General features: G+C 46.8%; 1 protein-coding gene across 8 annotated transcripts in view; it reads left to right on the plus strand.

The window, feature by feature from the left end:
* The window catches only part of LOC127063536 (RNA binding protein fox-1 homolog 2), a 77,800-nt gene that overhangs the window by 60,113 nt on the left and 5,313 nt on the right, over positions 1–12,374 (plus strand). For 7 of the 8 annotated variants that reach the window (XM_050993478.1, XM_050993479.1, XM_050993473.1 and 4 more), the window contains 6 exons: positions 4,105–4,252; positions 6,428–6,581; positions 7,676–7,739; positions 8,300–8,326; positions 11,664–11,830; positions 12,283–12,346. In XM_050993478.1, coding sequence (XP_050849435.1) covers positions 4,105–4,252; positions 6,428–6,581; positions 7,676–7,739; positions 8,300–8,326; positions 11,664–11,830; positions 12,283–12,346 — 624 coding nt within the window. The remainder of the gene's footprint in view (positions 1–4,104; positions 4,253–6,427; positions 6,582–7,675; positions 7,740–8,299; positions 8,327–11,663; positions 11,831–12,282; positions 12,347–12,374) is intronic. The other variant, XM_050993474.1, reaches the window with a different exon arrangement.

Consider the following 12,374-nt stretch of genomic DNA (forward strand, 5'->3'; position numbering starts at 1 on the left):
GGTTGTGGTTGGAGCGGTTTTGGGAGAGAATTTTTTACTTGCTTCTTTTTTTAATATTATTACCTTTTTTAATTTGCACGTCTCATGTCGTGGCCTTGGCTTGCCTTCATATGAGATTCACCTATGACTTATGTATATATGTATGTATGTACGCGGTCTCGTATATCTCTTTGCAGACGTATGATATATCCTTTGCGAATATATTTTTGTACGCGCACACGCCATATATAGTATACGCGTGTGCGCGCATATGTGTAGAGGCACCATTGACACACACACGCATATATATATATATATATATACACACATACGTGTATATATATCTGTATATATTTAAATACGTATATAGCGTACATATACACATAACGACAGGCGTATATATAAGCGCGCGCGTTCGCTGCTCGCCCGAGCGCGCTCGTGCGAGCACTTACGCGTTACGTGTATATACGCGCATCTCTCTGTATACGTATCGTAGAATATGTGTATACATATATGCACGCACGCATATATGCATTATTATATCGTTCGTATTCATTGCGTAATTAATCGGACGATTTACGAATTAATTGCGATTGAATACGCATATGATGGATAACTACATAGAGATACGTATTTTTAGATTATTTTTATATTATAATTTCATACGTATGATACGTGCGTCCTGGCAGTCGTACGTCAATTAACAATAATTGCACCTACATGTATGTACATTACGAAAGGCTGATGTAAGTAGATTTTATTGAGGCCGATCTCTTTCCTCTCTTTCCGTCTCGTTCTTTTTCGTACTCGTTCCTTTTGTATTCTTCTTTCGTAGTCTAATTATCTTCATTTTCATCTTACGTTTCTTCTTCTTCTTCTTCTTCTTCTTCTTCTTTCTATCCGTTTCTTTCTCCGAGACCTTTCTCTTTTTCTTTCTTTTTTGTTTTTTCTTTTTCTTTCTATTTTTACTCTCCTATCTACGTTTTTATCGTGCATATTCGCGCATTTTTTTTTATTTTTCTTCTTTATTCACTCCTCTCTTTTTTTCTTCGTTCCATTGATCCGATACGTACATACGTATGTATCGTATATCGGCTAATTGCTATTAGGTTTAAAGGGAGTAACGATTCTCTTTCATCGGCACGATAAAAGAGAACGAGAAGCATGCTGGCCTCCTTTTACGAGATCGCTTTATTTTTCTTGAAAATGTATGTTTTTCTCTTATCTCTCTCTCTCTCTCTCTATCTATCTATCTATCTATCTATCTATCTATCTCTACCTTTTCTTTTTTCTTCTCTTTTTCCGTTCGTCTTATCATCTTATTATAGCTCTTCCCATGCGGGCTGCCATGGCGGCACGATCTCGTTAATACTTACTATCGATCTTTACTTTTTCCGAGAAGCGTTTAATCGTTATCCGTTGATCGATGGAATCGCGTGACACGGTGTGTCGGTCGGAGACTCGAGAATTATTTTTTCATCCGACGAAAATTGCTGCATGCTCGACAAACTGTACCACCTTCGATTTCGCTCGCGACGAGCTATTAATTGATACAACGACGTCGTTTTAGACTCGCTCGAGGTGGGAAATGGGGGGAAAAACGGAAAGTGGGACGCCGATCGATCCGATTCCGCGTAGGGGCCGATCGCGCGCGGTCCATGATAATTTGTTCGCCTATTAAACAAAGCGTTGGTAAAAAGATCTTCTCGTTTCGAAGGAGAGTACTTAAAAAAGTGCTTTTTCCACGTCTTCGTTTTTACTACTTCTTTATTTTTCGTCAAATCTTGTAGTTTCTTCGACGATCGTCTTTAAATTCTTGTTATTATACACATCGTCGGAGCCGAAGAGAGATAGGGAATATATCCTGGATGTAAAAGCGTCGTTTCAATAACATCTCCCCTTGCGCTTTACGATCCAAGGTGGAAGTCTTATTTTTGGACGAGTCAGCGTCGCGCGCGTGTTCGACCTCGGTTCTCCTTCGTGGCTTTTTCTCTGGTTAACGTTCCTCTCGCTCCGGTAACGATCTTCTCTTATACCTTCCTTCAAGCGCACTATCCACTTGCGAGGATCGGCCTACGATCGTGCATAAATTCAAGAGGATCGCGTTAAATTCGCTCTCTCCGTCTTTGTTTTTGCGAAACTCGAGAGTTCCGTACGTACCCCACGTTCGTCCGGGTCTTTTATTTTTATCCGACTATAGTTTCTCTCTAGCATCTCGCTTTGAAGAATTCGCATGGCACGGACATCGATTATCGTTCGAACGAGAGATACATACGTCCGCGTTCGATCGTCAAGTATTTTCTCTCTTCGTTCGTGGCGCTCGACCACGGAAGAAGGAGCGTGTCTGGGTAAAGCATATAGAAAAAAGAGCGAAAGAGAAATGGAAGGAAGGCTACGGAGAAAGGACAAAGATGGATAGACGGACGGACGGGGGGGGGGGAGGAGGAGGAAGGAAGAGAGAGCGAGGTGGTTGCAGGGGTGGATGCTGGCAGCAGCATTTATTGATCGCTCGGAGCAACCCTGGCAGCAAGCTCTCTCTCTCTTTGGCATGGACCCCTTCGTTCGAGCCTTCTCTCGTCGCCTTCCGCCCCTCGCCCTTCCATTCTCTTTCTCTCCGTTTCTCGGCGTAGGTTCCGTCGTAGTCTCGAAGCCTCTAGGCACTCTGGATTCGATCATAATAATTACTCGAGGCAACCCTCTTTTTCTCTCTCGCGATCATTTCCTCTCGTCGTTATCGACGACTCGTCTCTTTCTTCCCCCCCCCCCCTGCCCCCGTCATCGTCTACTCTGCCCCGTCCGTAACTTCGGAACAAACGACTCGTGCTTCTCGCGTTGCTTCGAGGCCTAGGTACGATCGGGAACGATCGTTAATAAAATATCGCGAAGAAAGATCGGATAGTACGTGTGTATATCCGGGCGGTGTAGGTACATAAACTTTTTAAAAAGGTCTTGAAATACACGTTCCAGTCGTATCGCGAGTTCTCCCGTGGCGGAAATTAGGCGAAAAAGACGGCACCTCGTAAAGCACGACACGTTTATCGGACTCCAACGGATGGGATCATATCGCGGCCAGTGTTTCGGTCTTAATTACGGAGAGCACGCGAAATTCGAATCACCTCGAGGCGCTTATCCACGAACAGAAGCGAATCGGAAGAGGCGAGAGATCCTTTCTTTCGCCCGACGGGCGGACGGGCGTGCGCGTCGACGAATCAACGATTACTATTCGCCCGTCCCGGGGGAAGAGCGGAAAATAAAGATTACCGTCCGAATTCTTTTCTCGGATCGAGGATAAGACGGTTAAAGGACGCGATCGAGAAAATACTCGTGTAGAAACGGAGAGTGCGATAGAAGCGGGCGTTACCGTGTATCCGGTGACACGCGAGGTACGGCTTCGTAAAATATGAAAACTCTCGAAACGCGATCGATCGGAACGCCGCGAACTCGCCTAAGGATCGAACGACCGAGCTCGTTGGAAAATTAATCGTTTCCTCGATGATCCCAATGGACCATTAATTTCTAACGAAGCGCGCGCACGTCGATCCTTCGAGGATAATAATTTTTGTCGCTCGATCGATTCGCCCGCGTCGCCCTAGAGAAACGAGAGGACAACGTGATCTAAGATTTGCGTATCGAAACGCGCGCGACGGGGCGTCCACCCCCAAAGGCCGCCCAAGTTTACCTCGAGAGAGCCAAATTCGAGCGTCTCCTCGACTCTCTTTCTCCGCGTCCCCGATAAACGCGAGCGTATTGTCTGCAAGTTCGCGAATAATCGCGAGGCTCTCGTGCTCGAACGAAGGTACTCGGTTGGATAGGAACGGTTAGACGAGTGGGCAAAAATCTAGGTCGATCGGGATTAAGGATTAAAGAATCCGAGGATTATAGATATCGGCGAAAGCGAGATACGTCGTAACGGGTAATCGATGGAACGGAAAAGGAAGAGGAGTCTCGAGTATCCGACTAACGACCGACACCGTGACACGCGCCGTATCGCGCGTATCGATCGAATCTTCCGAACGGTCGGCGTAAGGGAGATTAACGATCGACTAGGAAAGGGATGAAAAGGGAAGGAAAAGAAAAAGCGATAGAGACGAAGGACTAACGAAGGAAAAACGTGGAAAAACGCAGGATACAGGTTACCGGCGATGCCGTGGAGCTGGCTGGGTGCGGCGGCGCCATCGGCAGCCGCGGCTGCGGCGGTCGCCGCGGCCGCGATTTCACCATCTCCCGCAGCTGCTCCGCTCGTCCTTACACCGAGGGCGGCGGCGAGACGAAGGTACAGACAACAAGCACGATTCTCCCTTTCCCTCTCCCTTTCCCGACTCGCGACTCCCGTTATCGCCCGTTCTTCCCGAAGATCGCGCTTCCTCTCTCTCTCTCTCTCTTCGAATTTTACGAAAACTCGATCCTTTTCTTACTCGTCACCCACCGAGCGTGCAAACGTCCTTACGAAACGAGCACACGAGTCTTCTCCCTTCGTCATTTTTTTTTCTTTCTCTCTTATCTCCTCCGATCTCGGTGCGATCTTTTTTCCCATGCTCGATGGAGCGCGAACGAAGCGTACTTCGATGAACTTTCCTACCAAGTAACGGTAAATTCTTCGGGATCATTTATCCTCTTCTCTTTCTCTTCGTCCTTGGGACGCTTCGAATTCGACCTTCTCGTTCAATCGAGTAATCATTTTATTCGTGATTCTAGCGCTCCCGTCTAACGGATCGAACGCGAGATACCATACGAATCCATCGGATAATGGAATCCAAGTTATCGTTGCGTTTGTGTCACAGCTTGTCTCTCTCTCTCTCTCTCTCTTTCTCTATATATACTCTATATTTGTGTGTTTGCGTGCGTGTGTGCGTGTACATATTACATATACATATACGTGTGTGTGTGCGCGCGCGCGTGTGCGTGCGCGCTTGTATATCTATCTCTCTCTGTTATACCTCTGTTTATCTCACACCCCCTTGGAATGTGCCTGCACTGTTTATGCATATAACACCAAGCATTGCTCGTGATAGATCTAGTAGACTGTAGAGCGCCGAATATAGTATTAAGTATGTATCCACTTACATACGACGAATCGCTCCTCGATGAATCGGCATATCGAGAGAGCGACGTGTACGTGTGTAACTCGTAGCACTGGATGACGAGAGGCAATTTTACTCGGTAAAGTTTGTCGTTACCGATGACGTTCTTAGTGTTGTTATCGTTTCGCGTTGATATTGCCAATGTTGTCGTTGTTGCGTTGTTGTTCGTTACCGATATTCACGAGTTCCGATCGTTGGATCGCGTACCATCGACGCCTCGCATTTCAAAAAGACGCCAGCCGAAAGAAATATCTCTAGCGAGATCGCGTTTTATAGTTGCGTAGTTTTATACTCGTTTATTTCTCTCTCTCTCTCTCTCTCTCTCTCTCTATCTGTATCTATCTATCCGTCCGTCTGTCTGTCTCTCCCTCCCACCCTTCCCCTCTCTCTCTCTCTCCAGTCGTTGAATTTAACGAGGGTACTTCTATTCGAGTCGGCTCGTTTTGAATTCTTCGGTGAAAAAACGGGAGGGCTCGTAAATTGTAAAATTGAAACGTGCTTGCCTCTTCGTACTATATAGGTATCTCGAAATCTTCCAAAGTATTTCCGCGAAACGTGCTTCTTTTTGGACATCGTTATATTTCGTTCGGAAAAAAAAGGTGCGTAAATTAATGACGGTCTCTTTCCGAGTGCGGACTAGCGTCGGTGAATGTACGTCTCCTGCGTGCTCTCACTTTTCAAGCACTATTTTTAACGCCCACGAGTCCGACGCAAAGGATGCTGACTAAAGGTAGGCAGAAAAGCATCCCCTCTGTCCTATCTTTTGTTTCTCTCTTGGTACTATTTTTCTTACGTTGGTTTTTGGAGAGAGGGAGAAGGTGAGAGAGAGAGAGAGATGCTAGACTTTCGCGTCGACGAAGAAATTCTCACTTTTCATTCGTCCCTAGCTATTTGTTTATTCTTCGATCGTTAAGAGCGACTCGAGTTAATTCTTCGTATTTTCTCGCGCATTCCCGAGTCCGATTTATTTCGAATCTCGCGGTGTCGGGAACGTCGTACCTACGACGAAGCTGAACAATTTTCGTAAATCGTACCTTTTCTCCTCTCCCTGTCCTCCCTTTCGCCCCCCCCCCCTTCTCTCTCTCTCTTTCTCTACATCCAAAAGAAACGAAAGCTCGTAAGACAGTCTGTGCGCTTCGTCTCGGGCACGCTTGGCCACGCAGCATCCAACCGGTATCCCAGCAGCCAACGATCGCAGACCCTACCGATCGATGTATCCTGCGAAAGTCAAGACGAAACAAGAAGAATGAGGAGATGAAAAGAAAGAAAGAAAGAAAGAAAGAATGAAAGAAAGAAAGAAAGAAAGAAAGAAAGAAAGTAAGAGAAAGGTAAGAGAAAGAAATGTTGGCATGTACGCGTTGTTTCAGCGGCAGCATTAAGAGGAGTGGCCATTCAAAGGGGAAGAGTCGGCGCGGCAAGGGCAGCTTTTCCGAGCAGCGCGGCGGCGTTGGCGTTGGCCAGAAATCCAGGGCCGCTCGCAGCCGCGGCCGCTGCCACGGCCCTTCATCCCTTTGCGCCTGCGTAAGTACACGTATTTTCGATTTCGTCGCTTTTGCTCTGTCTGTCTCTCTCTCTCTCTCTCTCTCTCTCTCGTCTTTCGCTCCCGTCTTTTCGCTCTTCCAAACATCTCCGAAATAGTATCGAACAAATTTGCGAAAAGTTTTCGCGTTCCAGCGATTTGTAGGAAAAATACGAATATAGACGATACGTCGCGGTTCCTCCAATGTCATCGCGATCGATAAACGATAAAAACTACCCGCGGATGTAGCGAAGATATCTCGGGCAAGAGTGGCTCTCTTTGAAAAGTCGGCCACGCTTTCCCGCCAAACTTTTCTTTCGAGTTTCTCGAACGTAGCGTCGCGATGTAAGGAAGGATCGACCGCGACGAAGAAGGAGATATATATCTCGTACGGACAACGAATCTTTGCACGAACATTTTTCCTTCGGATCGCAAGATCCGCGTAGTAAACAAGGCTTCCATTTCCAAAGAGAAAGAAGGAGAAAAGAAGCGTAACGACAAACGATTCGACTCGAAAATAAAACTTTCCGAAGAGGTGCCAAAAGAAAGGAAAAAAGTTTCGAGATACGATTCGTTTGTCGCGAAACAAGAAGCTTCGCTGCACGTCTTGCCCGTTTGCTTTTGTGTATTCCATAGATGGATAGATACGTATGGTGTGTAAATACGTACGCGCGAGAGAATACGTACGTTGCATTTGCACGAGCTCGGCGCACAAACGAACTAACCCTAATGCGTTACGCAAAGTACGACAATTTTCTAGCGACGGAGAACGGAGGAGAGAGCCCCTCTAGTTCCTCTCCCTTTTCCGCTAACGTCGGAGACAAAGAAAGCGCTCTGCTTTCGGTATATCGACCCCCATCGACCCTCGGCGCCGTTGAAACTTTTTGCACCTCGGTTTTTTCATCCTCGTTGTCCGATCCGTTCCTACTCCGATATCCTACCCAAAGATTCTACGTAAGAGCGTTAAAGAGAGGAAAAAGGAAGGAGCACCGACCGACGCTTCGTTCGCCCTTCGTCCCTCCTTACCCTTCCTCCTTTCATCCTCGTCTCGAAAACAAAGATTTAATCGATCGATCTTTCTTTTGATCTTTTTCAGCGTCTACTACGACCCGTTCCTAGCAGCGCACGCGGCGACACAGGACCCCAACTACAGGCTACAGGTGAGACTCTACGCTTTGGCCTCTTGATTTTCCATCGCGAGATATCCGTTTCCGGTGCACGAAGCGACGCGCAGCGCGTCGGAGGAAAGAGAAAGAGAAACGAACGTCGGCGAGAAAAAGGGAAGGAAGAAGACGAGATCGTCTCTGGATCGCGACCGCGCGCTCTATATTCGTTCGTCGAGAATGGAAACGACCGCGTTGACGTGGAACCGCGTCGTACTCTTTCCATCGAGAACGAGATAATTCCTAGTTTATTCGCCCGAGATGGCTTTGCGCGCGTGGGATCGCTGGAAATTTTACGAAAGAACGGAGTCCGATGCGAAACGCCGTTCCATGCTTTTCTCTTCTCTCTTTCTTTTTCTTCTTTTTCTTCGAAAGAGGCCGAGCAAAGGATAAGGGTGTTGATAATAATAATAATAATAAGGGAGAAGAAAGGCAGAAAAATCGCGCGTGCACCGTGTCGGAGCGGAAAAATACCGCATGCGATATTCGGTCGAAAAGTCCGATATGGTAGGAAAGCGTTAACTAAAGTCTATCGATTTTCGGACCCGTTTATGTAGTTGGAATGGCCGCAAGCTACAGCCGAAGTTAGTCGACACGTTTTCCGCAAGGCTTGCTACCACACGAAATGCAAAAGAGCACCGAATAACGATCTACGCGTCACGAATCATTCTCTCCTTCTCGCCGCTATTTTTATCGTCGTATCAAACATTTTCGTTTTTCCTATGCTCTCTGCATACATACTGTACACACACAGTGTACCGTCTCACTCGTGGTCTTTCTCTCTCGGTCTCGCATCGAACGCGGCGACGTGCTCTATCTCGCTTTGTTCCTTTCTTTTTTTTTCTCTCTTTTCAATTCTCTTCTCCGAATCTCAAGAAGTGCCTCTCTCTTTTCTTTTCTACGCGCTCCACTCTCTTTCTTTCTCTCCTCCTCTCCTCTCTTCCCTTCTCTCTTTCGTTTCTTTGTACAGGTCGCATAAAGATATGCGCAGGGTAAAGAGGAAACGGCGCGAAGGAGGACCGACGAAGGGAGAGCGAGGACGTCTCGAAGCGTCGGCTCTCTTCCGTCTTTTCTATTCGTTTTGTTTTTTTTTCTTTTCTCTTCTTTTTCGTTTTTTTTCTCCGAAAAAAAGAGATAGAAAGTGCGAGAGAAGATATCTCGTAAATAGCGCGATATCGAAGATTCCCGGCGAATTGAAACTTCCTTTTCAGGTTTGACGTTTGTGTTTCAGGCTAAAGCGCCCGCTCTGGAGGTAGGATTTTGATGGGTGGTCCGCCCGTACAAAGTTACTTCTCTATCTCTCGTTTGGTTTTTGCTCCTTTCCATTTTCTTCCCGTTTTTTCTTTTTTTCTCTCTCTTATCCTCGTTTTTAATTCCCACCCTCGCCGTTCTTTCTTCGATTCCTCGCAGTAGGTACATCGTGCTTTCTTCTACCTCTTTTTATTCTCTTTCTATCGTTTTTGCTTATCGCGAGGGATCGCAAAGCGCGTTCGCCGATCGATCGTAGAATAGCGGTTGAGCTAACGATGCTTTTTTGGAATTCGAAGAAACGCGTTTGAAGCCGTCGAGCTTGTAAAATCCAATTTAACGCGTCTCGCGAGAGATTCGAAGAGTAGTCGCGTATCGTAGACACGCTTGGCAACGTTACTTCGTCGAACCGTGAATCAAGCGCGAAATGATTTTCGTCCGCGAACGAGAGAGAGAGAGAGAGAGAGAGAGAGAGAGGTGTACGCTTTCGTTCGGTCTTTGGCACACGGTGATCCTATTTAAGAGACGTTTCGACGCTGAAAACGAGATTACCAATGGACTTCTTTCGTTCCTTTCGCATCGAGAAGGATCGTATTAACCGTCGGACGTCGGAGCGAAGCGCAATGCCGACCGTAGCCCTTAAACGTTATACCCCGTTAAATTTAATCTCTTCTTGGGTCTTTATCCGTTGGATGTACTAGAATCGAGGAGAGAAAATCTAACGAGATCGGCGAACGCTTCGCGACAAAGGAATCTTTCGACGAAGGCGCGATCGAATCTCTTTCTTTGCCTTTCATTTCTCCTCTCCGGTAAAATTTAATCGCTGCCTCGCCTCGCCACGCCTTGCCTTGGTTTTTAACGGCCCTTCCCCGTTTTTACTTTCCTTCTTTTTTTTCCACCAAATCCGATATCGCAAAACCATCGAGATACCTCGTTAGTTGCATCTCTATTGTTTCGCTCTGTACCAAGTTACACGACACGCACGTCGATCGCATAGGATCCTCCATACTCCAGATAATAGCTCCGTATTTGTGATTTGTATTTCTATTTGTTTCTTTTTATTAACGTCGATAGGTGCACTCTTCGGTGCATTCGTAATGACTCCCATTGTACCAGCATTTGACAAACTTGCCTATATCTATGCGTAGATATGCAGACGTAGCGTTGCATAAGCGACTAGCCACCGATTCTCGTAGATGGCATTGAGTTTTTGCGTTCCCACGCAAAGTGGAACCCGTCGGAAGATGTCGTAGGAATAGATAAATCGTCCTATCTAACACGTTGTAAATACCACTGGGCATGCTTTTCTAGTCGAACGAAGTAGATAAATTCCCCTTTAAAAAGAAAACTAAACTAGCGTAGCTCGTAACAATTCCTCCGAATTACGTTGATGGTTTTCTTTTACTCTCTCGCACCTAGATATCCATACCTCGCATAAGGATTCTTTCGAATCGGTCGACGAAATAACAAGGTAATTTACGAGAGGAATTCTCTTCTTTCCGTTTCGCGACTGCTTGGCAAACTTGTCTACTTTGTCGAGAACGATGGTTTTTTTCTTTTTTTTCATCGCGATACATCGGATTAAAGAAGAAACACTTGTTTGAACGGAAGCTTCAAATATTTCGTCTCCTTTTTATCTCTCGTCTGCCTTCTCTCTCGCTCCTCGACTATCCCTTCGCCTGCCTACTGCGCGCTGCGATCGTTCAGAATCGTTTAGGCGCTTTGGCTTTTCTCCTTTCTCGGAAAGACACGTTTTCGCTTTCGAATAATTACACTTTTCTTTTTCCTTTCTTTCTTAAGCTCTCTTATCTTCTCCATTCGTTCGTTCCCTTTCTCACCGTAGAAAAACGTTTACCTATTCTTTAAAAAAAAAAAAGTCTCTTACGTAAGACGAATTTTGCAAAATTTTCCTAAAATAAATGATCCATTGGAAGACGTACGGCAATTCGAAAACGTTTCCAAGTTTTTAGATTCGTTAGCCAGATAGAATCGTAGCGAGTATCCCATGTATCATAAAGACGTTAACGTAGTCGTTAACGTAGCTTTCTGGCAGTGACACGCACCAACTATTTTTCTCCATTTTACGAGAGCGATCTCGACGAAACGCCGTTAGACGACGTTCGCTCGCAGGAGGTCCGTCATCGTCGACGCGCGTTCTTCAAAGCGCTCGCCTGAAAGATGGTCGGAGCGAGTGAGAGAGAGAGAGAGAGAACGCTAATGCTTCCATCGAAAGCACTCCTCTTCGCGAGACACGCGTTCGCGCATTACCCTCCTGCATCTATTTTCAGGGTCGGCTTGGATTCGTCCATCCGGGAAAGCTGCGAGGCTTTTAAGGCGTTGCATCGCTTTTTCCTTCCACGTCTCTCTCTCTCTCTCTCTCTCTCGATCTGTCTCACGAGGCGATACCACAACGAGACGAAATTTACAAGGCGAACGTTTTTAATTATTATTTCTTTGCGTCGTTAAGAAAGTGAAGTAGGAAAAACGTGTGAGAAAGATATCGTCGACGATGATTCGGAAGACCCTATCGTCGTTTTCGTGCCGTCATTCTTTTCCTCTTTCTTTATCCAGCTATCTCTCTCTCTCTCTCTCTCTCTCTCTCTCTCTCTCTCTGTTCGGATTCTTCGAGCTTGCTTTTGAGCGTTGCATGGCGGGTCATGATTATTGTTCCAGGCAGCTGCAGCGGCGGCCGCAGCATCGCCATTGCTAAAGACGCCGCTCTCGACGGCACAGCAAGCGACTTATGCAGCTGCAGCGACCTACACGGCGGTGGCTGCGCGCGCATACGGCGCAGCTGCAGCGGCAGCACAACCGGTCGCAGGATATGCCGCAGTCGCGGGGTGAGTATATCACGCGCCACCTACGACGAGCCCTTTGCCCTCTCCTAAAGCTCCCGTCCTAATTGTTCATCTCGCTCCTCGAGACGTCTCTATCTATATCGGACGGCTGCGTTCGTTCGAACGATGAGATCTCCCTATATTTGCGTGTAATTTCGATGAAGCCATATTTTCTTTTGTAAACGAGTCGATCGACTTGCAGAAAGAATCGTCATCGTGGGCGAGCTCTTAGAAGTCGCAGATTCGAGGAGACGCCCGATCGCCAGTCCTTCCTTCCCGGCGAAAATCCCGATGAAAAGTTGTAAACGAATCACGGCCTCGTTCGTATATCCCATTATTTTTACTTTCCTTCTCTACCTCTCGTATCTACTCTCGTACCTACTCCATGCTCCTCGATCGCCAGCCCGATCGGTCGGCTCGAGCAACGTCTCTGACCGATCGTTATGATTTTACAGTTACGGACGCGAGTACGCCGACCCTTATCTCGGACACGGCATCGGTCCGGTGGCAGGATACGGGGTAAGAGATCGGTGCATGAACGTATAGA

This window comes from Vespula vulgaris, chromosome 4, assembly GCF_905475345.1.
Source record: "Vespula vulgaris chromosome 4, iyVesVulg1.1, whole genome shotgun sequence".
Lineage (NCBI taxonomy): Eukaryota > Metazoa > Arthropoda > Insecta > Hymenoptera > Vespidae > Vespula > Vespula vulgaris.